General features: G+C 51.7%; 1 protein-coding gene across 7 annotated transcripts in view; it reads right to left on the bottom strand.

The window, feature by feature from the left end:
- The window catches only part of DLGAP4 (DLG associated protein 4), a 69,205-nt gene extending 50,206 nt beyond the window's left edge, over positions 1-18,999 (bottom strand). Inside the window, exons 1-3 of one of the 7 annotated variants that reach the window (XR_012326282.1) lie at positions 5,410-5,663; positions 4,622-4,732; positions 1,778-1,884 (exon numbers count right to left, since the gene is read on the bottom strand). Coding sequence is in view for 6 of the 7 variants with exons in the window: in XM_073792956.1 (XP_073649057.1) it covers positions 1,778-1,884; positions 4,622-4,732; positions 5,410-5,501 (310 nt within the window). In the remaining variant the exon portion in view is untranslated. Of the gene's footprint in view, positions 1-1,777; positions 1,885-3,069; positions 4,584-4,621; positions 4,733-5,409; positions 5,671-17,971 lie in introns of those variants that run through there. The other 6 variants (XM_073792956.1, XM_073792957.1, XM_033839133.2 and 3 more) reach the window with 6 other exon arrangements.
- Between the last annotated feature and the right edge of the window lie 6,290 nt (positions 19,000-25,289).

Below are 25,289 nucleotides of genomic sequence, written 5' to 3'. Positions count from 1 at the left end.
AATCGCACACGGAGAAGTCTCTAATCCATCCTCCCATTACGACAAGTAGGCCATGCACTGGGCTCTGGGTGGGCACTAGGGACCCACCCAGTGTTAGTAGTCCTCAGACCTCAAGAAACTCACAATAAAGTAAAACTCCACCGACTGGGCGTAGCCGCAGGGACTACTGCAGGAGAAAGCCTGGGACTGACTGAACAAGAGTGCTGCGACTGATTGGTGACGTCTGTCTCAGATTTGCCACAGATGGGGTGTGACGCACATGCGCCATGAGCCATGCCTAGTCTAACACAAGGGAGGAGGTGCTTAGAGAGACTGGAGTAGTAGCCTGGAAAAGAGGGGATTCAGAAGGGCATGGCTACTGTCTTCAAATACCTAGGAGACTCTCACATACATTGTCCATGTGGTCCAGGTCATTACAGCACAACCAGAGAGGGGACAGGAAGGTGGGGGTTAAGGGGGAGCAGGTTTTGCCTCATTATAAGGAGGCAGTTTCTAAGGGGCAGAGCTGCCTAGGAGGCGATCAGCTAGGCTAGACACAGGCACGACGGATGCAGGGAGGGACTCAAGCCCCCGCGGGTGACCTTTAAGATTCCTTCCAGGACTGAGATGTTTCCTCTTTTCTCTGCCGTCCTACTTCACACTCAGTAATGGAGGTGACATCAGACATCATTTTTGTGTGTGCGACATTCACAGTTCAATTTCTTTTTTTTTCTGCCTCCAGAGAATTGTTACCGACTAGCAGAGGAGAGGGAGGAGAAGGTTCAAATGGCCTAGCTACAGGCGAAATGATGGGAGGACTAACTCTAAGGTCTAAGGCAGCACGGTCAGGGCTTAACACACCTTCCTCTGGACAGTCGGGCAGCACAGAGCTCCTACCTGAGATGATAAACCCATCCTCAGAACAAGAGACCAGCCGACACTGGCTTCCCTTCCCCCCCTGCCCCCCGCCATACCTGCTGCTGAGTTACAGAAGTGGCCTGTAGGTCAGGAGGCCCTGAGAGTGAGCACTGTTCCTGCACTCACTGACTGTATGACTAAGGCTCCCCGGGCCTCACTCTCACCCATCTGTAAGATGGGAACAATACTGACTCGCCCTGTTCACTGCCCTAGGGCTGCTGTGAGACTCTTGGGAAGACAGGCAGGAAAGGGCTTGGCAGGTGAGGAACTACCATTACAATCACTTGAGGGGCCCAAATATCTGAGCAAGGGGCCCACAGAGCAGCTGTCTGATTCTAGGCCTTCCAAGGACTCCATGCGCCAGAAGCTGGGGGCTTCTGGCCTGAGGCAGGTCAGGAAAGTTCAGTGCCCTGAGGACCGCAGCCGACCCCCACCCCAAGCCGCATCTGTATCACTATTCTAACATTTTAGGGTAGTGACCTCTGGTGTCCCTGCCTTGCCAAGCACCCCTCTAACTTTTCTCTGCCACCCTCTTCATGCCAACGCCCTATGTTCCCAGCGTCCGGGTCTTTGCAAGGCTGCTCCCTGCCTGCAATGCCCCTCCTCCTCCCTAATCCCACCGCCTCTTCCGGGTCTCCGTTCCAGCATCACTCCCTACAAGCCTTCCCTGACTGTCCTTCCGCACCCGCCAGGCACCCCTCACTGGGTCGCGCCCCAGGTTTAGAGGTGCCACAGGCCCCTGCCGTCACACTGTTTTACAGGCCTGTTTACTTTTCTCCTTCTCCGTTTAGACCCTGAGTCCCCTGAAGGCAGGGACTGCAAGGTTCCCATGCCTGTGGCACCCAGAAGGGGTGCCAGGCAAATGCCTGCTGCCACTTACGACGTGGGACCCTGTCTCTGTCTTCACCCCAAAAGTGAGACAGGCCTGCAGGGCCTTCCCCTGGAAGACTTGAGAATGCAGCAGCAGGGAAGTCTGTGAGGGGCGACCTGGCGAGCAAAAGACAGAGGTGCTGGGACAAGCAGGGACTATAGGCCTACCCTCCGCCTCCACACCATCCATACCCTCCAAACTCTACTCGAGTTTTCTCCCAACCACCTCTAAAAGCACAGCATGGTGACATCTGGGAAGATCTTTTTAAAAGAAGACCTCCCCAAGGGAAAGTCACCAGCATCCCGCAACTGTAAGGACTCGCTGAATATTAGCGACTAATCGTCATAGTTACCGGTGTTTATTGCCTGCTCGGGCATCGCTGGCTACTACCCTGGCCCAGTCACTGTCTGAGGTCCTTATATTTGAGCCCCACAAAGAGATGTTTTCAGCCTCGCCCCTTGTGCTGCTGAGGAAATGGAGGCTCAGAGAGTTTGAGGGATTTGTTCAGCGTCACACAGCAAGTGTTCTATCTGCTAAGTGAGTGCAAACCTTCCAGGTTGCAGTCTCCAGAACCCAACCTTCACAGCATCCGGTCTCACAACAAAAATACAAGTTGGCTGACAAGGAGGCTGACACACACATTCCTACAAAGCTTAGAAATCACCATAGAAAGACAAATTTGGTCTCTCCCTTCTGCTGGTAGACTCTGACTAGAATACACTTTTACAAAGACCTCAAGCCCAAGCCAGCATCCCAAAGAGCATCTGAAGAAAGCGGACTTTACCTTGACAACTTCTACCCCTCTGGGAGCTGCTCTGCCCTGATGTTTTTACAAGCATACTAATCACCTCCCCAGGCTTCGGGCTGTCCTACCAGGCCCTTTTCGTCTCTCACAAAGAGACCTGTGATATCACTTGCCCCTCAAATGGTCCCTTCCCCTCCTAGGACTGACACCCATCTGTAAAAGTTGGGCACTGCACTAGGTTGTGGACGGCACAGGTTCCAAAAGGTGTGCTACTTCTGGTTAACTGGTAGTACCTGCCTGTGTTAAGAAGGATCCTGAAGCTGTGTCCAGGCTCCACGCAGCCACCACGGGCGCTGGAACCAACACTGCCTCTGTGGGAAAAGCCCTCCTGGGAGATGAGCAGCCTTTTAAAAACTCTGCTGGAACACAGCCACATAAAGCTGAGAGCTGCAGTGTGCATCAACTTGGAAAGTTAACCAAGAGTTCATTATTTCCAGATGAAACCTACTCTCCCTTTCAAATATACCTCCTTAAAATGGACTAATGAATAAGTTACCTGGAGTAGTTAAATTCATATAGTCGGAAAGTAGAAGGGTGGTTTCCAGGGGGTGGGGGAGGAGGGAATGGGAAGTTGTTTAATAGGTACAGAGTTTCAGTTTTGCAAGATGAAAAGAGTTCTGGAGATGGAGGGTGGTGATAGTTGTAAAACAATGTGAGTGTACTTAATATCACTGAACTGCACACTTAAAAATAGTATAAGCGGTAATTCATTTTTTGGCTGTGCCATGCAACATGCGGGATCTTACTTCCCCAACCAGGGATCGAACCCTGCGGTGGAAAGCGGATTCTTTACTACTGGACAACCAGGGAAGTCCATGTGGTAAAGTTTTATGTGCACGTTAACACAGTTTTTTAAAAAGTGGGCTAGTGCAGAGTCTACTGAGGAACTCTCTACAAACGAGCCCCAGCTATCAAACTGATTTTCCACCCAATATCCAGAAGTCATAAAATAAAATACTGAAAGCTACTTTAAGCATGAAGTGTTGATTTCTGGTTTGACTTAAATGTATTTGTGAGCAGGGGCTGATTTATAATCTGCTACAATCTCTTTCCTGAGATTCAGGGAATAGAAATAAAAGAAAAAGAAAGAATTTAAATATAAAATCAAAAAGACTGGAGATCTACAAGGGTAGAAATGGATGTGTTAGAACCTTGGAAAGAAGTTGGATGGGAGATTGTGTGGAGGTTAAAAAAATTAAAACTTAAAAAAGAACTATAAATATATTGTATAACATTATAGAAAACAGTTAAAAAGTGATTTTAATCCCATTGCCCTAACATAATTACTGTTACATCATTCTATACCCAAACTTTTAAACTGTGATCATTTTGGAATGGCAATCTGGCTAAAAAGAAATAGCAACTTCTGCGTTGGCCTTCTTAAACAAAAGCAGTTGGTAGTACAGAAAGAGTAGTGAATCAGGACTTCAAATCTTGATTAAGCTGTATGACTCTGGACAAGTCACTTTACCTCTCTGTTCCATCATTTCTAAAAACAGCAGTAATAACTGCAACCCGCCTCCCTCAGCAACAGAAGCAACAGGGCTTTGTGAATTGTGAAGTAGTATGTGAAAGGGCATTAGCAATAAGTAGGGAGTGCTGAAGAAGCCTTTTCTTGATGACTAATGATCAGTATGAAAACCTGATGATGATGATAATAATAATGATGACGATTCAAGTATTCAGAAGCTCTGATGTTAATTTTAAAACAAAAATCACTTGTAATACTTTCGTTATCACACCTCTGGGTGAGCAAAGCTGTTGGCCTCAGACCTACCCAGGCTTGCCAAGCCCAGCCAGGCCCTGCCTGACCTTGCAGACTCTTCCAGACATAACCCGAACCTCTCCCGGTTCCCTAAATACACCAAACACTTTATACCTCAGGGTCTTGCCCCCTGCTGTTCCCAGTCTGCCTTAACTGCCTCCTTCCCATCCCCCACCCCACCTTCCCTGAGATGCCTTCCCCATCTTCTCTGAATAAGTCCCTCTCGGCAACTATGTTTCCTTCAGGACTCATCCCAGTTAGACAGTATGTTGTGTGTCTGTACCTGCTTGAATGGGGTCTCCATGCTGGATGAGGTCTCCAAGCTCCATGAGGGAAGAGACCAGGTTTGTCTTGTTCCCTCTCCTTCCCCTGGCTCAGCACCTGGGATGAATGGCTGATTGTTTGGGAAGAAAGTGGAGGCGGGGTGGGGAGGAGCTGGCTGGGATGAACCCAAGTCCTCTTTCCCTGGGCTGTTCCCACGCACTGCTGCGTGCACCCTCTTTGAGAAGACTGCTGGGGCAGCAGTAGCAGTGGCAGCCCTGCCTTTATAGGTGCTGTCAGACAAGCCCCGCTCCCCCTACCCCACAGGCAAACACCTCCTGACTGCTACCATGCTCTGTGCTGGGCCAACAGTCACGTCATGAAGCGTGGGAAGCTTGGGAAGGCAAGAAAGTTCCAGGAGAGCCTTGAACTATTACTGTATTCACAACACACTCAAGAGCAGACTCTTCATTGCAGTCCCCAGCAGGATACTGCCCAATGGAGTGATGACCCTGCCGAGATAAACCCTGACTCTGAGTGCCTGGTGGACTCTGACAGCCCTGGGCAGGCTTCTCTAGCCTGATCTCAGCTCCCCAGGCCCCTGGACAACCAGCCCCTGCCTCCCCTCCCGTCCCCAGGGAAGCCTCCCCTTAAAAATCTCCATCCACTTGGAGCCTACCCAGCTTCTGAGGTCCTGAAGGTCACCTCCTCTCTAAAGCCTGCCTTGATTCGCTGCGTCTTCCCCATCAGGGCCCCACACTCAACAAAGAGCCATCGAATGTTTAACTCCTCTCCAAATACCAAACGCACCTGCATCTTTCCAGACATGGGACATGCACAGTCTTTAAATATTTCAAGTCTTCTGTCTCCCCCTGGATATCAAGAAGAGCAGGGGCAAACATTTCTTAAGTGCTTCCTCTGTGCCTGGCACTGTCCTGAGTGCTTTACACACACACACATTCTCTCTCTTGTCCTCGCGCAGTGACTCAGGTTATATCATCACCTCTATTTTGCAGGTGAAGAAACGGAGGCCCAGAGAGGTTAAGCAACTTGCCAAAGCCTCGCAGCTCCAGGTGGCATCTCAGGATCTGAACCCCGGCAGCATGACTCCAGGGCTATGCTCTTAACTACGGGGCTGCCCGACCATCGGTGTGTGGGCTTCCGTACACAGTCGGGCTCTGTAAGTGCCAGGTTCTGCCACCCAGGGGAGCAGCGTGGCTAATAGGTGTGGCTCATCAGTGCAGTCACTCAGCCACAACTTCCAGGTCACCTACTGTGTGCTCAGCGTGTGCCGTCAGGGAGTGGACTTGAACGAACACAGCTCTGCGCCTGGGGACCTTGGGATTACGCAGAGCAGAGGAGAAGTAGACGAAAATCCTATTCGCTGAAGCAACAAAATTGCTACCATTATCTGCTCTGGCGAGGCTGAGAACTTCCTTAGAAAAAGCACAGAGAAACAGGAACTTGAGACCCCAGCGAGTTAGGCAACGGCTAATCTTTGAAGTACACAGGCGAACCAAACGTGTGTTATGATTTTGGTCTCACCAGGGGACCAAAAGCTATTCGGCTGAACAGCAGAGCTAGAGCTCCTGCCAAGAAACAAATGGGGATTGAGGTCCAGAGCCAGGAAGGGGCTTGTCGGAGGCCACCTATCAACTGGAGAAGCACGGCTCCGGTTCCCTTACGCCCAGTGCTCTCCAAGTCCCTGGGACTGCAACCAGGACAAAAGGCTTTCAGGCCATCTGCGTCCTTAAGAAGAAACCGCCAGAGGGTGAGAGGTAAGTGCCTACAGTGACCGAAAGTTTAAAAGTTTTCTCAGTGGAGACAGGACGTTAGCTCTTACCTTCAGGGAGTGTGGAACTGTTCTGTGAAAGCTGGATTCGGGAAGCCAGGGTTGATGTCCCAGGCCCACCTCCAGCCCCAGCCCTGCCCCAGAAGGACAGGAATTTCAAAGGCAGTAGCTCCCCACCTGGGGCCACACCCAGGTGAGGCTGACTTTACCGGGGAACCCGTGGAACTGGCTCTCCCCCACGCAGGGGCAGGCCGGGCCAGAAGGCCACCCTGGTCTGCAGCCTGGCGCCTCTCCCTGCGGGGTCCCACCTGGCCCCCACCCCGGCCGGGCCTCCAGAACAAGGGAAGAGGCCTGCTCCTCTCTTAGTGAGGCCTAGTGAGGTCCCCCGGGGCCCACCCCAGCCTGGGCTGGGTCTGAAGCGGCTGCTTCCTGCTTTACCTTTTTCTTTCACTTTGGTTTTTAACCCCAAAGTGAAACTAAAGACTGGGATGATGTGGGAAAGATGGTGAGAGTTAAGGCCTGAACACCTGGCTTCTCATCCCAGTGAGGCTGCTGACTCGCTGGGAAACGTGGGAGGAGGCCCTCAACCCCCCGCCTCGGTCTCTCCGTTGATAAAATAGGAGGGAGGAACTCGGCTAATGCTTTAAAGTGTCATTAAATTAGAAAAATGATGGAACGTCCCCTTCCTCATCCCTGCCACCACTGAGGACTAAAAAGGAGCTGCAGAAATGACCAGAGCGGGACCCAAAAGGGCCTTCCTGTTGGCTTGGAGGACGAGGCAAACTCTGGCCACTGTGTGGAGACCTTCCTGGTCTCTCTGACTACCTCTCCCCAACCTCAACTCAACTCCTTTATCCTGAGCAGCCCCTGGGGCAGAGCAAATTCAGGAAGACCCCAGGGACGAGCCTGACCTGGTCTTAGCACAGCAAGAGGAGCCACCAACAGCTGCCTGAAAACTCCCCGCCTGAGGGCCGACCAGGCCATCTGCTAAGACCCAGGACTAAGACAGCATCCCACCCAGGACTGGTCTAAACTTCACTCTCCGCTGACCCCAGGGTGCCTGACACAGTCTAGCTAAGACCACTGTAATCTGTTTTATGGTGTTTTCCCACTGGCTGGTTTACCAAATCTCCCCTCTAGGCTGGTGACATGAGAGAGGCAGGGAGGAGCCTCCCTGCCTCTCAGATGAGGAAAACTGAGGCTCGGAAAGGCACAGGGACATTGTGGCCAAGCCAGCACTGGATTCAGGAGCTCAGTAAATATCTGCGGGATGACTGAGCTTGATGGCCCAGCCGTTGCCAAGCAGGTGCGGCACACACCAGAGAAGCACAGGAAGGAGGACACAGTGTATGTGCGTGTGTGTGTGTGGGGGGGCATCCCTCCCTGGAGACCAAATCACAAACAGGTCCCCAGGCCTGTAACAGAATCCCCTCCCCCCAGTCCTGGCTCCACTCCTGATATCCCTCCAGCCCATTTCTTCCCTTCATCCCTCACTTCCTCCCATCTGCACCTTACTCTGGAGAGATCTCATTGGCTGAGGGCTTCGGAGCGAAGACTGGCCAGCCTCCTCCCCCTCTCTGGGCTGGATTAGTACTGTCAGTACTTAACCAAGGAAAGGAATTTGAATCCAGGGGTGGGGGCAAGGTGCTTTTAAAAATATACACACCTTGGGTTTCCCTGGTGGCACAGAGGTTAAGAATCCGCTTGCCAATGCAGGGGACATGGGTTCGAGCCCTGGTCGGGGAAGATCCCACATGCCACGGAGCAACTAAGCCCGTGTGCCACATCTACTGAGCCTGTGCTCTAGAGCCCGTGAGCCACAACTACTAAGCCCGTGTGCCTAGAGCCTGTGCTCTGCAACAAGAGAAGCCACCGCAATGAGAAGCCCACGCATTGCAACGAAGAGTAGCCCCCGCTCGCCGCAACTAGAGAAAAGCCCTTGTGCAGCAATGAAGACCCAACTCAGCCAAAAATGAATAAATAAAATTTTTAAAAAATTAAAAAAAATCAGTAGCCCTGAAAAAAATATATACACCTCATTTTTTTTGCGGTACGCAGGCCTCTCACTGTTGTGGCCTCTTCCATTGCGGAGCACAGGCTCCGGATGCGCAGGCTCAGCGGCCATGGCTCACGGGCCCAGCCGCTCCGCGGCATGTGGGATCTTCCCAGACTGGGGCATGAACCCGTGTCCCCTGCATCGGCAGGCGGACTCTCAACCACTGTGCCACCAGGGAAGCCCTACACCTTATTTTTGTTAAAGGAGGCAAGAATATACAATGGGGAAAACACAGCCTCTTCAATAAGTGGTGCTGGGAAAACTGGACAGCTACATGTAAAAGAATGAAATTAGAACACTCCCTAACACCATACACAAAAATAAACTCAAAATGGATTAAAGACCTAAATGTAAAACCAGACACTATAAAACTCTTAGAGGAAAACATAGGCAGAACACTCTATGACATAAATCACAGCAAGATCCTTTTTCACCCACCTCCTAGAGAAATGGAAATAAAAACAAAAATAAACAAATGGGACCTAATGAAACTTCAAAGCTTTTGCACAGCAAAGGAAACCACAAACAAGACAAAAAGACAACCCTCAGAATGGGAGAAAATATTTGCAAGTGAAGCAACTGACAAAGGATTAATCTCCAAAATTTACAAGCAGCTCATGCAGCTCAATATCAAAAGAACAAACAACCCAATGCAAAAATGGGCAGAAGACCTAAATAGACATTTCTCCAAAGAAGATATACAGATTGCCAACAAACACATGAAAGAATGCTCAACATCACTAATCATGAGAGAAATGCAAATCAAAACTACAGTGAGGTATCATCTCACACCCATCAGAATGGCCATCATCAAAAAATCTACAAACAATAAATGCTGGAGAGGGTGTGGAGAAAAGGGAACCCTCTTGCACTGTTGGTGGGAATGTAAATTGATACAGCCACTATGGAGAACAGTATGGCGGTTCCTTAAAAAACTAAAAATGCAACTACCATACGACCCAGCAATCCCACTACTGGGCATATACCCTGAGAAAACCATAATTCAAAAAGAGTCATGTACCACAATGTTCACTGCAGCTCTATTTACAATAGCCAGGACATGGAAGCAACCTAAGTGTCCATCGACAGGTGAATGGATAAAGAAGATGTGGCACATATATACAATGCAATATTACTCAGCCATAAAAAGAAACGAAATTGAGTTATTTGTAGTGAGATGGATGGACCTAGAGTCTGTCATACAGAGTGAATTAAGTCAGAAAGAGAAAAACAAATATCGTATGCTAACACATATATATGGAATCTAAAAAAAAAAAGGTTCTTCAGAACCTAGGGGCAGGACAGGAATAAAGACGCAGACGCAGATGTAGAGAATGGACTTGACGATGTGCGGAGGGGGAAGGGTAAGCTGGGACGAAGTGAGAGAGTGGCGTGGACATGTATACACTACCAAATGTAAAATCGATAGCTAGTGGGAAGCAGTTGCATAGCACAGGGAGATCAGCTCGGTGCTTTGTGACCACCTAGAGGGATGGGATAGTGAGGGTGGGTGGGAGGGAGACGCAAGAGGGAAGAGATATGGGGATATATGTATATGTATAGCTGATTCACTTTGTTATAAAGCAGAAACTAAGACACCATTGTAAAGCAATTATACTCCAATAAAGATGTTAAAAAATATATATATACAGGTTTTCAGAATGCAGAAGAAGGTAACAAACTTTTAGGTGCACAGATTCTTCAAAACAGCAATTTCACTTGCAGGAAGGAATGGCTCCCACAGTGATGCTTGCCCACATGTATACAGCCAGGTGGGAAGGGTGCTGGCTGTAGCGCTGCTCGTAGCAGCAAGGCTGGGAACAACCTAAATGTCCCTGAGCAGAGGACTGGACAAACAACGGGTGGTCCATCCGTCAATGGACTGCCACACAGCCACGTGTGTACCCACAGGGAATACCGACAACAGAGACATCCTTGTGTGAAGAAGACAAGGTACAGAACAGCAGGCAGTAGGTAATAAAATGGGATGTATTGACACAGCTGCCTGTGTATGCAGAGTATTTCTGGAAGGAAACATCAAGACTGCTCACAGTCATTATCTAGGAGCCTAGGTGGGAGAGAGACTAATTTTTCACTGGACCCCTTTTTTTCCTACAAAGTTTGAAATGTTTAACCACATAGATTTATTGCTTTCTCAATAAAAGCATAATGTTTGCACATAAAAAAATAACTCCAGCAAAATGTACCCCAAGAAGCTTCCCTCTAGGTCTCAGGCATCAGACTCCCTGAGGGCAGGGCCCAGACACCTAGATTTTGAAGTCTCCTCAAGGGCTGCTGGTCTAGTCTTGCAGAACAGGTGGTCAGCCTCTGACAGTAGATGGAGGCAGCCTGGACAGCACAGGCCTCTGGGCAGGGCAGAAAGTAGCAGGGAAGACTCAGAAAAACTTGGCCTTACGGCATAAGAAGGATTTCAAGAGGGCTTTGAATGCTCAGTAGGTACAGCTGAGAGGGGAGGGTTCCTACAGGAAGGACTAGGGAAATTAAGTCAGGCTGGTAAGACAGGGGAAGGGGAAGAATAATGTCTCTCAATATGGGATCCTGTCCCCTCCAATACTTGGTTCCCACTCATGGGAAATGAGGTGGCTGGGAGAGTCCTTTCCAGACTGATATCCTAAGATATGCCTTTATTTCATCTCATTTAATATTAAAGGAAGCAAGGAGGGTCCCCAGCTTAGCACATGGCCACAGGGCTCCACACCTGTGCAGACTGTAATCAAATATTTGGAGGCTGCAGAAAATTCAGGCCCGGATCTTAGGTGCAGCAGCCCTTGAGCGACTTCCTCCCCCTGGGGAGGAGCAGATGGCCTTCTGTAGAGATGCCCTTCTTCACCTTCTCGTTAATAATTAAGTCATTACCAAAGACCTCCTCTGTCACTTTTGAAGTTCAGTTTGCAGAGACTTGCCGCCTTGGCTTGCTTTACCATGATGCTCCAGGCTGAAGGCTCACAGGCTACAACAGTCTAGATCTAAGCCTCAGGCCCAAACTCCAGGGGTCTGCAGTGGAAAGAGCCCAAGGTGGGGGTCAGGAGCGCTAGGGTGAATCCTGGCTACACCTTGATGATTCTGTGGACTCTGGGAGGTCAGAAGCTAACTCTCTAAGACGGCTCTGCTTGCCACTGTATCCCCAGGGCCAGCTCATCGCCTGGCACACAGCAGGCACTTAATAAATATTTGTTGAATAAGTGAACAACAGCTCAGCCAGTGAATCCCAGAGTGACCTTGGGCAAGTCACTTTCTGGAAAATGACGATGACAAGAATAGCAATCCTCTTAGGGCTGTATAAGAACCTAATGAGATAAAGTAGATGTAAGTGCTTTGAAATTAAAAAACAGGCTACATACACAAATATTAATGATCCAGAAACAATGTGCTATAAACGAAATGAAAAGAATGAATACATATGAGAATGATCACATTTACAAGAAAGCACCTGGCAAATGGTAAAGCATTAATCAAGTGAATAACTACAATTGAAAGGGACAGCACAGGTCAGTCTAGTTCACTGTTCCAATATCCGAACATTTCTCAGGCTGTGTCTGTTCCAAAGGAGCACAAAAATCCCTCATCAAAACCTTTGTCCTGATTTTGGTATGAATTTGCCAAAGTAGACTGGCAGAAGGATCCTGGGGGTGTTTATTGGAGACAAGGGAGGAGTGGGGTGAGCGGAACACAGAGGCTGTGCCTGCCATGTGGCCTCACGACCCGGACAAGGCCCTGCTCAGGGCGGCACACCGAGAATGACTGGCCACCAGTTTCCTAGCTGCACACTGCCGCCAACCATTGCTGCCTCCCCTGCTAGCCGCTCTTCAGCACCAGTCCCCTTCCCTTTCCCTCTGCCCAGTGGCTATCCCTGGCTGCAGCCTGGGAAATAGGCTTCATCACCTTCATCACCTGGCTCTCCTGTGTCGCGAGCACCTCGGTCAAGTCCCTCCCTGCCTCTGTGGCTGGGCCAGGGCCCACCCTCTCCGGTGGGGGCTGGCTGCGAATCCCAGTGGGCCCAGTCATGGACATGCCCACTGTTGCACTAGACACACACGAGAGCCAGCTCTGGAGGATGCTCACAGCCTGGCGAGAAAAACTGCTGATGTGAAGCCCCCTCAATTCCCTGACTCTCCCACCTTGAAGCAATTCTGAGCTGGTACCCAGCCCCAATCTTCCAGGTCTTTAGAAAGTAGGGGGTTCTGTCCTTTAGGGGATGTATTAGGTGCCCCCAATTCAAGGGGCAAGAAGGCTCAGATTCCTGGGATCCTAACAGTAGGAGGTTCCTTTCCAAGAAGCAGAGCTGAACTGTGGGAAGAGCCAGCATTTGCAGACAGTCAGCTTTGGGTCTGAGCCACATGTTCCTTATTTGTAAAATGGGGACGGTAAGTCCACCTGCCTCGGGCTTGCTGTAAGGATTTCATGAGAGCATCCGTGAAGGCCCTGGCACAGAGCCTGGCACAGAGCAGGTGTGCGAGCAATGTGCTCAGACTATTATTTCCTGCTCCAAGTAGCGACACCCAACATCTTTCCCGCTGGCCCATCAGGCCCCCTGGTCAGGCTCTTCTCAGAGAACTCAACATCCTCTGCTACCCCAACTGGCCCTTCCCTCTCGCACGGGCTCCACCCGAACCCTGCCCTCTCCCTTCTCCGAGTTGCCTACAAAGCTCCTCCCTGTTGTCACTTTCATTCATTCCAATTCACCCAGCCTGACTCATCTTGAAAAAATCCTCCGGCTGTGCCATCCCGGCTCTAAAATCTTCCATGGCTCTCCAAAGCCTCTGCTCTTCAGCTCGCGTTCTATGCTGCCTACAATCTCCTGGCTCCTCCCTGAGCCCTGATGCATCAGCAAAACTAGTCTACTGTTTCCATAATATGCACTTACCCTGTCTAGCCCCCACACCTGTGCCTCTGCAGAAACCATTCCCAGGAACGTCAGCCCCAATGTCGGCCTCTGCGAATCCAGCCCCCCTCACGAGGGCTCTTGTTTCCTCTGGGTCACGCTCACTTCTTCCTTCTCAGACAATGCTTTCCTTCAGCAGATGCTTAATTACAGACTGTCACACAGTCTCTCATAATTGTAGGCCTTGTCTCCCTTGTCAGATCCTAAGTTCCCAGGGGCAGAGGCCCTGTCTGCCTGGTCTCTCCCATCGTCTCAGAGCCTGGCCCAGGGCTGGGAGGGCAGGTTCCTGGACAGAAAGTGTTTTCCAAGCCCAGTTCAGCTCCAGGCTGAGCCAAGTCCAGCTCCAACCACTTGGGACCACTTTTCTTGCTTTTGTCCTATTCACTGGCCAAACCAGACCTCCATGCACCAGCTCTCCCCAGGGTGACCCAGGCCAGGGACAGAGAAATGAGGGAGACCTGGGTGGGGAGACAGCACTACGGCTCTCACCTGGCCCTGACATGCTCTTCTTCTGGGATCCGAGGCACATCCCTGTCCCTTTCCTCCCTTAGCATGCTTCTTATAGTGAGACAAGAAACAATAACCTTTTAGCTCTAGAATATGGATTTTATTTGTCTTTAAGGTAGCCCTGGTTCCCAGGTGTGGGTGGGTGAGGAACCAGCTGATTCCAACATAGGCTGAGGGAGGCGAGGCAGCCACAGCCAGGATGGGGAAACCTGGGAACCTGAGAGGCACTCACACCTCACACCTCGATAGCCTCATTAAGTTCCTGTTGACGACTGGATTGCATTCCTGCCCAGATGTTCAATTCTACAGCCCTCACCCTGGCCAGGTCTGACAGTGTCTGCTGCTGGGACTGAGCAGGGGAAGGGTAATCTGCTTCTGGAAACAACCAATTCTGCCTGAAACAAAGACCATGATGAGGGGCCAGTCTCCTCACCTGTAAAATGGGGATAATATTGGGACCTGTATCATAGGATTGTTGCAATAATGCAGTGGGATAATGCCAGAAAGTGCTTAGCACAGTCCCCGACACCCAGTGAACGGCAGTGTAGCAGACAGGTTCCCATTTCTTGAGGGGCCTTTACAACACGAGTTTGCATCCTCAGAGCAACCTGTGAGGAAGGCATTTCCATCCCAGTCTTACAGGGAAGAAAACTGAGGTGCAGAAAGTCGACCAATCCAAGGTCACACAGCAGGGACAAGCCAAACTGTGACACCAACCCGAGAAACTCTCAGTTCAGCTTTACCCAGAGTGTGGCCCACAGGTTTCAGCATCAGACTCCTCCAGAGGGCTGGTTTAAAAAGCTGATTCCTGCCCCCAGACCTGCCAAATGAGAATCTTTGGGGATAGAGCTCAGGAACCTGAACTTTGTAAAGATGAGGAGCCTAATTTTTATATGAGGAAACTGAGGCACAGAGAGGTAAAGTGATCTCCAAGGTCACACTTTCAGCAAGTATGGACCTGGGACCGAATTCACAGTCTGACTCCAGAGGCACCAATCAGAGACTTCCTGGAAGAGGTGGCATTTGACAATGTGGGCCTCAAAGGGAAGAGACGGCACCACGGGGGAGGGTACAGCACAAATAAAGGCTTGGAGCAGGAGAGGCCAGGCAACAACAGCTCAGTGTGGCTTGTGCTTCCAGATCCCTGAGGTGAAGAAATACATATGGAGCCACCACTGCCGCCTTCCCCTGAGAGCCCAGAGGGAGACATTCCTGAGCCATCCGAGCTTCTGGGAGGAAAGCCTGTTGTGTGCAGGGTCTACAACCAGCAGGTCTACGGCAGTGGCCCTCTGGGTGTGTCTGGCTGCTGCTCAGGACGAGAAAGCCAGGGAAGGTGGTGACTCAGTCCCCACCCAACCTCAAGCTAGTCCCATTTAAATTTGAGATGAGCTCAGAGGTTGGGGAAATGCCAAACAAACCCTCCTTGCAGAACAGACGCCAGATCCAGAGAAGGCAGCCCGAGCCGTAGGCTACCGGGCAGCAGCAATAAATGTGGAGCAACGCTGTGGGTTGCAGGGGGAGCCAAGTCAAGAGGCCTGGGCGCAAGCCCTCCCTGGGCCCCTATTCTTCATTCACCCATGAAACAGGGAGAACTCCACTGGCTTCTGACTTCCTCCCAGGGCTGTTGTGAGGAACAATGGAAAGGAAAGAGCCTGGCAGATTACACAATGTCCCACATAGCGAGAGGTTAGAGGATCACTGCTGTTAACATATTAGAACAGCCAGGAGGTGCTTTCCTTGCTACCTGAACCCCAGCCACAGCGGGTAGAGGGAGAGGCTGGGCCTCTGCCTTGTTCCCACAAAGCAAAAAGGGGTCCAGATATTATCTCGAGGTGAAAGTTCACATTTATTAAACGCCTACTGTGTACTATTTTTTAATGTAGAATCTCACTTAATCCTCACCACAACCCTGCAGTGTAATTATGATTATCTTGCGTCCAGATGAGGAAACTGAAGCTCAAAGAAAGTAACTAGCCCAAGATTACACAGGTAGCGAGTGATGCAGACCAACCAAGACCAGGTGTCTGCGGCCCGAAAACCCACACTCTTTCTCTGGAACAGTTCGTATAAGAGGCAGAACATGTCTGGTATAGGGGTCCAGCTCAAGCACTGCCTCCTTCTGGAAGCCTTTTTGATCCCTTTGCCCGGACAAGATCTCTCTCCGATGAAACCCCACAGCACATTATCAGCACACATCTGGCAGCACTCAACACATTCTGCCTCTTATTTTGTGATCAAGCACACTTTTAACAGGTAAGATAAGATGTAGGTGCAAATAGGTGGCATTTCAGTTACCTTAAAATCCTCAAATGTCAGGGCTGGAAGCACCTAAGAGAGCACAACAACCAGCTTCCTCATTTTTTCGAAGGAAAAATACAGACAGAGGAAGACACTTGTCTGAAATCATACAGCATCTTAGCATCAGAGCCGAGAATAGAACCCTGGCATTCTGCCTCACACAATTTCTCTAGGGATTCCATGATTTCAGAATCAGCCTTAGGACAAGGATTATCATTCCCACTTTACAGATAAGGAAGCTGAAGCCCAGGCGAAAGCAGCCTCCCTGACAGGTGAGATGTGGGGACCACAACCCTGATTCCCTCCACTTTCAGGCCAGAGACCAAGCCCTTTCTCCTCCCTGCTGCAAGTAGTCTGTGTAGCGTGTCAAGCTCAGGGCCCACAGTAAAAGGTCAACGGATGCTGGAAACTGTCATTATACACCAGTGCGCAGGTGACACCAGCCAGACAGCGACCTCCTCGGAGGCAGTGCTACGGCAGAGGACACAGGAGTCCTGGCTGAAATCCTCTGTGGGTCCCTGGTCTCTCGTGAGACGAGGGGGCTACAATAGCTGATCTTATCTCCTGCTCCAAACTTCTGGGACATCTGAGGCTCCTTGAAAGCAGACCCCAGCTGTCTGTGGAGCATCTCTCAGCTGAAGCCTTTGTTCCCCCACTCTATGGGAAGCTGGAAAAGCAGGTGGGGCTCACAGCCACAAACTGACAGACTTTACTCCCAAGTGCCACTGGCCAAGCAGGGCCCACCCTTAAACAACAACAGGATGGAACATGGAAAATCCAACTGTCTCCAGCACAGACATCCAGCTGGGCACACCCAACTATCTTTACAAACTGGCAAAGAGCAACCAGGAATGGGGGCATAAAAAGGGGCAGCCTGCCCCCTGCCCTATTGGAAGGGCAGGTGCATTTCTGAACAACCAGGTGGCAATGGAGTGGGGGGTAGGGTAAAGAACTCTGGGCTGGGGAGTCCCAGGCCTGGATCCCTGTCCCAACTTTGCCATGAACTAGCCTGTGTGCCCCGGGCAAGCTGCTTTCCCTCTGTGGGGCTCAGTTTAAAGACAGGCTGACAGTTCCCGAAGTGTCTTTACAGATGTTTCATTTGATTGTCACGACAACGTTGTGAGGCTGCCATAATTATTCCCTTTTTACAGATGGAGAAACTGAGACTCGGAAAGGTTGAAGGTCTCATTCAAAGTCACACAGCTTGAGGCTGGCCGCAGAGGTCTTAGACCACCAAACCCAATCCTCAAGGGTGGTCAGGTTAAAAACAACCCCTCTCTCCCCTCACCCCGATTGACAGTCTCCACAAGACCAAGGCAGCACAGACCCTGGTTCACCTGCCCAGTCTGGTGGCTGGCAAAGTTCTGGCCACAAACCGCACAGCCCAGCTGCCTAGGAGGCCGCACCCCCCAGGCAAAATTTGATTACTCAAGTTGGCAAGAACGCAGTCCCCACCCCCAATCGGGTCTAAATAAACGCCCAAGTGATATCACATCCTGCTGGCTCCAAAATAGCCCAGGCCTGCCCACAAGCAATCACAAAATGCCAGGCCATGCAGGGCCAAGCGGGCAGGGATGCCCAGCCCGTGGCACCGTCCACACACACAAGCAACTAAAGCAGAAGCCTCAGAGCAGGAAGGCTCCCCCTCCCACCTCTGCCAGACAGCCTGGCCCCTCCCTCCTTGCCCCCTTTGTGGGGAGGCCCCAGAGCCTCCTGCCCCAGCGCCAGCCCTCGCCCCAGCGCCAACCCCATGGAGCCTCGGCCGCGGCCAGCCTGCGGGCGCACTCCAGCCAGACCCGGACACCCCACCACTCACATTGCTTCAAGAGCTCCAGACACAAAGCCATGAGGGCCGGATGGGGGTCAGAGACCCAGAGACCGGCAAAGACAGAAAAGGGGAGAGGGAGAGACACAGGAGCAGAGAGAAGGGGAGACAGGGGACCGGGGCAGAGAAAGCAAGGGGGAGCGGCAAGAGCCCTGGCAAAGGAGTAGCCTTAAAGGGAGGTCTGCAGCGCAAGAGACATCCAGTGGCGACACCAGCAAGACAGATGCGGGGGCAGAGAGAGGCAGGGAGAGCAAAGCAGGGGGCCCCGACCCAGAGGAATGAGGAGCGCGGAGGCCCGAGAGAACAAGGAGAGAGCGACAGGGGACAAACGAAGGGAAGGCAGGGAGGGGCGCTGAAGTCTGGGAGCTGGGGAGCTTTAGGGGTCCCAAGGAGAGACCCCAAGGGATCTAGGAGGTATCAGCGTATACAGGGGACACCAAAAGAGGGAAAACCCTGAAGCAATGAAGGCTAAGAGGAGGCAAGACCCCCGGGATTTGGGGGGACAGATGGAAGGGAGGACCCTCAAGGGATGTGCGGGAAGCTCAGAGGAGAGCCTTGGGGGAGTGTGGAAGATGTTCAGAAAAAAAAGGTCCCCAAAGATGAGGGGCGCTCAGAGGGGGTAGGCTCTGAGGGATGAGACGAGCGCCTTGAGGGGGACCCGAGATCGGGGAGCGAGGGAGGGGCTGGGAGGCAGCGCGAGGGCAGAGACAAAGAGACAGCGAGCCAGGGAGAGACAAAGCGGGCGGAGCGGGGCTACGGGCCCGAGGGCTGGTGGCCGGACAGAAGGACGGAAGCGCGAGCGGGCGGGGGGACGGACGGACGGACGGACAGAAGGGGAGGAGGGCGGGGGCAGGGCAGGGCAGGGCCGGGCGGGGGCGGCGCCCGTCTCCTCGCGGGGCCGCGGCTGCTCCGGGCGGCGCTGGGCGGGCCCCAGGCGTCCGGGCTGAGGAGGCGGCGGCGACGACGTGGACCGGACAGACCGACGAAGTGACCGACGGGCTGGCGGCAGCTGCGGCCAGTGGCGGGCACTCACCCTCCTCCCTCACGCGGCCCGGCCCGAGTCTCCGGTTTTGTACGCCCGAGGGGCGGGGCCTCTGGGTTAAAGCCCCGCGCCGGCCCCGCCCCGCCCCGCCCCCCGCGTCACGCGCGCGCGCGCGCGTCGCTCGGGACTCCCGGGATGGGCGGGGGCGCGCGCAACCCTCTCGGCACGTGGCCGTAGCGCGCGCGCGGAGGGGCGTATGCGCAAGCGCGCGGGGCGCTCAGTCCAGCCTACGCCCAGGCCGCCCGACCCCGAGAGGGAGCGCGCGCCCACGTCAGCACGCGCATGCCTAAGCACGGGGGACTCCGCCCCTCTAGCCGCCCCCACCAAACCGGTTCCAGCTGGAACCAGACGCATGCTCCCTGACGCGAGAGCGGCCAGCAGAATCTGCACCAGTTTACCGTGGCGACACCTGGCTGTTCCCAGGGGAAACTGAGGCTCAGAGCAAGCAGTCTGAGGTGGTCCTCTCATCTCTGTGTGGTCAGATTAGCCCCCCAGGTACTATCGACTGTACGTCCTAAGTGTTTCTAGTTGTCCCCTCTACTCCATCCTCACTTTGCTGTGCTCATCTGAGGTCCTCCAGGTTGGGTTAGAATCCCTGCTCATACTCCGGAGGGCTGTGTGACCTTGGACAAGATACTCATTCAATCTCCTAAGCCTTCATTTCCTCCATAGTAAAAACCATCACATCCAGGATGTCTTGGAGAGCCAAGTGCAGTAGGAGCTGCCTGAATTCATAAATCACTCCCTTCGTGGCTCATGGCCTTCCCAGTTCCCCACTTCTCCCCTGCGAGTCCCCTTACTCACAGTCCTGGTCCTTGGGGTCTCATCCCTCATCTGTGCCTACCTGCAGATCCAGCTTGTGCTCCCCCACCTGCCTTGCTGGGTGACCTAGGCAAGTCCCTTCCCTTCTCTGTGCATCTCTTTTCCAAATGTAAAGTGGAGAAAAGAATCTTACTCAAGGGACTTCCCTGGTGGTGCAGTGGTTAACGATCTGCCTGCCAATGCAGGGGACGCTGGTTCAATCCCTGTTGGGGAAGATCCCACATGCCGCGGAGCAACTAAGCCCATGTGCAACAACTACTGAGCCCGCATGCCACATCTACTGAAGCCCATGCTCCTAGAGCCTGTGCTCCACAGCAAGAGAAGCTGCCACAATGAGAAGCCTGCACACCGCAACGAAGAGTAGCCCCCTCTCGCCACAACTAGTTTCTCTAGACCACGCGCAGCAACGAAGACCCAGCGCAACCAAAAATATAAATAAATTTTTCTTAAAAAGCATCTTACTCAAGAAGATGATACAGTCTTTCCAATACCACTGTCTTGCATAAAGTTAATAGTAACAAAAGCAACTGAGGGCTATTGAGCCTTTTTTGATGCCAGGCACTGTACTAAGCACTTCGAAAATATTAGCTTACTTTGCCCGTCTCACAGTCACTATGCTACACCTATACCATTCACTTAGTATTTATCTTTAGATTGATTACTTAGGAAAATTCAGGAAGCCCCAAAGCACAGGCCTGACTCTGTCTTGCTCCATCCCAACCACACCAGCCCTGCTCCTCCTCCAATGCACTAGGCACCCTCCTGCCTCAGGGCCTTTGTACCACTCTTCTCCCTGCCTGGAGTACCTCCCCAGCACTACTCCTTCCCTCACTTCCTTCAAGTGCTTGCTCCAACATCTGTCTCAGTGAGTTCTATCCTGGTACCCTGTTTATGCTGCAATAGCCCTGTCCTCCTGCTGCCGGCACTCCCAGTACTCCTTGCCCTACACTACTTGCCAGTAAACCACATACTTATTTGAGTTATTTATGCTTATTGTTTTGTCTGCCTCCCCCCATATGCCCCCCCCAAAAAAGTATGTAGTCTCTATGAAGGCAGAGGTTTCCCTTTTGTTCACTGATGTGTCCCTGGTGCCTAGAGCAGAGCCTGGCCCATTGAGGTTATCAGTAAGCATCTATTCAATGAAAGGGCTGCCTCACTGCAAAGCTCTTGCCCTTAACTATGGCCTCAGGGCCTCCGAGGTTCAACTTAAGCACCTTAGTCTCTCCTCCTTTGGCCTGACCTCTCTACCCCTGAGGGAGTAAGGAATTATTCTTGTTCAAGAATCTCAAAGCTGGGGTTCCCAGCCTGCCCACCAGTTCTTAAGCCCAATCACTATGTCCCCCAGAAGGCTCAGTGGGTCTGCCTAAAAATGGGACTTAGGAGAGTGACCCAGTTAACCAGGAACTTCCTGGTCCACGGCTGGGTGGGGCTGTGGGAGGAAGCCACCTTCTGCCCAGTGCCCTCTGGGGAGAGGTGCCTATTTCAGGAGGTGGGAATTCTCACTCTAGGAAGGCCTCCTGGACACTCCCATTACTCTCTGACTCTATGGCCCCTGCCCAGGCCTCACTGTGCCTTGCCTGGACCACTGCACAGCTTCCAATCCATCCTGCCCATGTGGCCAGATAATTCTCCCTGAAACTCCTGTGACCACACTGCATCTCTTTACCAGGACCTTGGATGGCCCCCCCAACACAGGATAATGGGGAACTCAAGCCAGGCAGACCGAGGTGGGAAACAGCTCCTTGACCTTCTAACTGGGTGACCCTGACTTGACACTCACCTCCTCTAGGCTACAGTTTCTTTGTAAAGTATTTGTAAACGTGTGTGTGTGTGTGTGTGTGGTTAACTGGGCTAAATAAGGAACGTCAGATAAGTGCAACATTCCTGGACAAAGTAGCCATCACTGATCGATGGTGACACATCTCTCTGCTTAACCCAATCTCAGTCCCGAGCTCCAGGGATCAGAGATGACATGTGAGTTGAAGTCTATTTGCATCTCTGGTCTTGATGGTCTTTCAGGTTCCTCTCAGCCCTGATATTCTGGGGATTGGAGTGTCCAGCCTGATAGGAGCCTGTAGTGTAATAACCGGAGATTGTGGAGGGTTAGGCCTGGGAAAGAGCTTGGGGGACAAGGCTGCCTGGAAGGTTGGCTGCTTACTGGAATTTTGTCAGCCTCCCTTCCTGTGTCTATGGAGGAGAGAGTAAATCAGAGAAGAAACTGGGAGAGTTCTGGGGGAGGGGAGAGGGGACAAAGAAGGGAGGACAGAACATTCTGTGACTCAGATAGGAGGTGTTTGGGGGTCCCCAAACCCAAGCCTCACAACATAGATGGAGAAATTGAGGCACAGGGAGGGGTCAGGACCCACCCAGAGTGACACAGCACAGCTGAAACTAGAACTCAGGGTCCCTGAGCAAGGAGCAAGTGTGTTTCCCAGTCCAGAAACCTATCCCAAGCGCTGCCAGAGAGTGACTCCAGGTGTGTGCACATGTGCGCGTGTATACACGTGTACCCATGTGCAGCTGCGGGGAATGCAGTTGGTGCGGGGCAGGGGTAGGTGGCAGGTACCACCCAGCAGCCACCGCTCCTAGGTGTTGTCACAGTCTCCCTTGTGATTCAGAGGGAGTGGGAGAGACACAGAAAGGAGGCTGGGGAGGGAGAAGGGCCAGAAATTTAGAAGAAAGAAAGGGAGAGAGGCTGGGGGGGAGAAACAGGGCTGAGGGAGACAGGCAGACAGAAGGTTAAGATGATGGAGGGGAGGGGAAGCTGGAAGAAAAGGATGGAGGAAGGGAGGGAGAAGAGGAGAATGAGCGCTAATGGGGGATGGGCAGCGTCAGCGAAGGGAGGAGTGGGACGGAGCGCGTTCTCTGTTCTTTCTTTTCTTTCTCAGAAGTGGAGAGAGAGGGGGCAGGATGGGGCAGACTGAGGGGGTAATGGCACCCCCGTGGGCCCTCCCAGGTAGGTCCTTTGGCTGGGGAGGGGCATGTGTGTGTAGTGAAGCTTCTGTTTCCCCCACCATCCTGGCTGGGGCCGACCCTGCCTGCCAGTCACCTGCCAGAGCTATTTCTGGAGTGTGGAATCTGGGTCAGAGAAGGGGAGGGACAGAGGGGGTGCTGACAGCTGGGAAGCTGGTCAACCCCCAGCAAGCGGGTTGGGGGGTGGGCAAGCTCCATGCCCTGCCCAGGGCCACTCCGGAGGGGCCCGCCCCTCCCAGGCTCTCACCATCTCAGTAAGTGGCCTTCACATCCACCCACCTGCTGGCATATGGCCTGAGAGCATATGTGCCCATGTGAGGGTGACAAAGAGGTTTCATGCCCCTCAGCGACTGGGGGCTCAGAACAGCCCTAGGTGGGGGACAGGCCCCGGACTGCTCACTTCCTGGAGACATATGCTGAGGACAGGGGGCAGCCTTCTGAGCAAGGGTGACCCCTGCAGGGAGACAGTGTCTGAGGGAGGGTGTACCTGTGGGTGGTGGGGTGTGTCTGTGAGGAGGGAGGTGGTTACGGGCCAGAATGCCATGGATGGTGGTGCAAGCTTTACACTGATAAAGGGTGCCACGTATAAGGGGGGTGCTGTTCACAACACAGACATAATCGAATTGTATATTTATTATGACACATCTGTGGCAGATGGCAGTAAAGGACATTATTCTAATAAAAATTGTGCTTCGTGGTAATTTTCCAATAGATGACAGTTAAGTGTCTTTCCTAACCCAGCACTAAGGTACTGTAGGGACCAACTGCAGCTCTGGGCACAGGTCTGAAAAATCTGGTGGCTTTGGTTTTCCCTGCAAGGCAGGTGAGTTTACTTGCTGAGCTTGAGAGGATCAGGGGTTGGAGGAGAGAGGAGCACGTACGTAGTAGTCACTATGGAGATGTGGAGGCAGGGCTGAGTGGGGAAACACGGGGTAGGGGGGATTGTTTTGGTGGCTCCAATCTGTTAGGGGCATGATTTCCTCACAGGTATGGAGGTGGCATGAGCCTTGAAGGAGACACACACATATGTGAGAGATGTGCAACTGTATGTAGAGATTAGGTGTATGTTTGTGCATGTGAGAATATCAGTGTGCATGTGTTTTTATATGTTTTCAGAGAAAGAGGTCTAAGGGTACAGAACCTTATATATGTCCATAAGTAGGTATATATGTGCACACATGTCTGGGTAGGTGTCAGATGTTGCTACCAGTACTTTCTTGAGTATCCTGGTTTGGGCTTAAGCTCCCAAACTGAGAATAATTGGAGCCCCACATCCCTACATTTAAAGCCAGAAATGCTGGATTATTCATACAGGATGTGCTGAAGGGGCCGTGATTGAATTTTTTTTTTTTTTTGTGATTGAATTTTTGGCCTCAATTCTCAACCCTTCCCTGTGTTCATGCCCTTTGCAATGTAACTGCAGTTTCTCCCACAAAAGGTTGAGTGTATTTCCCTGGACCTTGGCTTTGGGCTCATGTGACTTGCTTTGACCAACCAGATGTTCACAGGTGTGACACAGAGACTTGAAATGAGCTTGTACCGTGGGATTTGCCCTCTTATACTTCTGCCACCACCATGAGAAGTACATGCCTTGGCTAGGGCACTGATTCCAGGAGTGCGCTTTGGTTCCAGGAGGAGAATATAGGACATGCAGAGCAGAACCAGCCAACCAAAAAACTCATGAATGAGAACAAATGCGCATTACTGTGTGCCTCTGACATTAGATGTGCTTGTTTGTTACACGGCATTATTGCGATAATAGTTGATAGATACAGAAATTGGTACCAAGAGTGGGGTGTATAAGCAACAAAAACAAAAATATGTAGCATCGGCTCTGGGACCAAGTGGTGAGCAGTGAGCAACCTGTTAGAGGAAGCTTGAAAAAAGGTTACCCATACTCTGCACAGACAAAATGCTTGGTAAAACTGTCAATCTACAGTAACTTGAAGAGAACCAATGGATTTGGGCAAGAGAGTTTCCAGGTAAAATGTTGAAAGCAAGAGCTGGCTCCTTTGGGCTGAATTTGATAAGGACTTAGAAGAAAGAGGAATTCATAAAAGAAATAGGGAGTGTCACAGGGAGAGTTTAGAAGGAATACAGAGAGCCCAGAACTCGCTGAGTTGGACAAGAGATCAGTCAACTCCAGCTTCTCCAGCCAGTAAATCAGTTTCAAATTAATATACAGCCTGGGGACAAAGATCAGACCAAGGTTATGGCCTTAAGATACAGCATGTGGGTCAGATCAAATCGAAGATGTGGTTATGACATCTTTTATTAATACTCTAAAATAATAAGGTACCATTCAGTAGATGCTCTCAGCTTTTCAAAAGAGCTTCTAGAAAGCTTAAGAGCATGGCCCCACAGAAGCCTGATGCACCCAAAGTCATCATAATTGAGTTGAGAGAGACTGACATGACTCAAAAATAATTGTGGGTGTGCCTTTTGGTACATGGGGTTAAGTGGAATCAAATA

The sequence above is a fragment of the Tursiops truncatus genome, chromosome 15, assembly GCF_011762595.2.
Source record: "Tursiops truncatus isolate mTurTru1 chromosome 15, mTurTru1.mat.Y, whole genome shotgun sequence".
In the NCBI taxonomy this organism is placed as follows: Eukaryota; Metazoa; Chordata; class Mammalia; order Artiodactyla; family Delphinidae; genus Tursiops; species Tursiops truncatus.
Note: the sequence above shows the minus strand (reverse complement) of the source record. Positions and strands in the feature narration are given on the sequence as shown.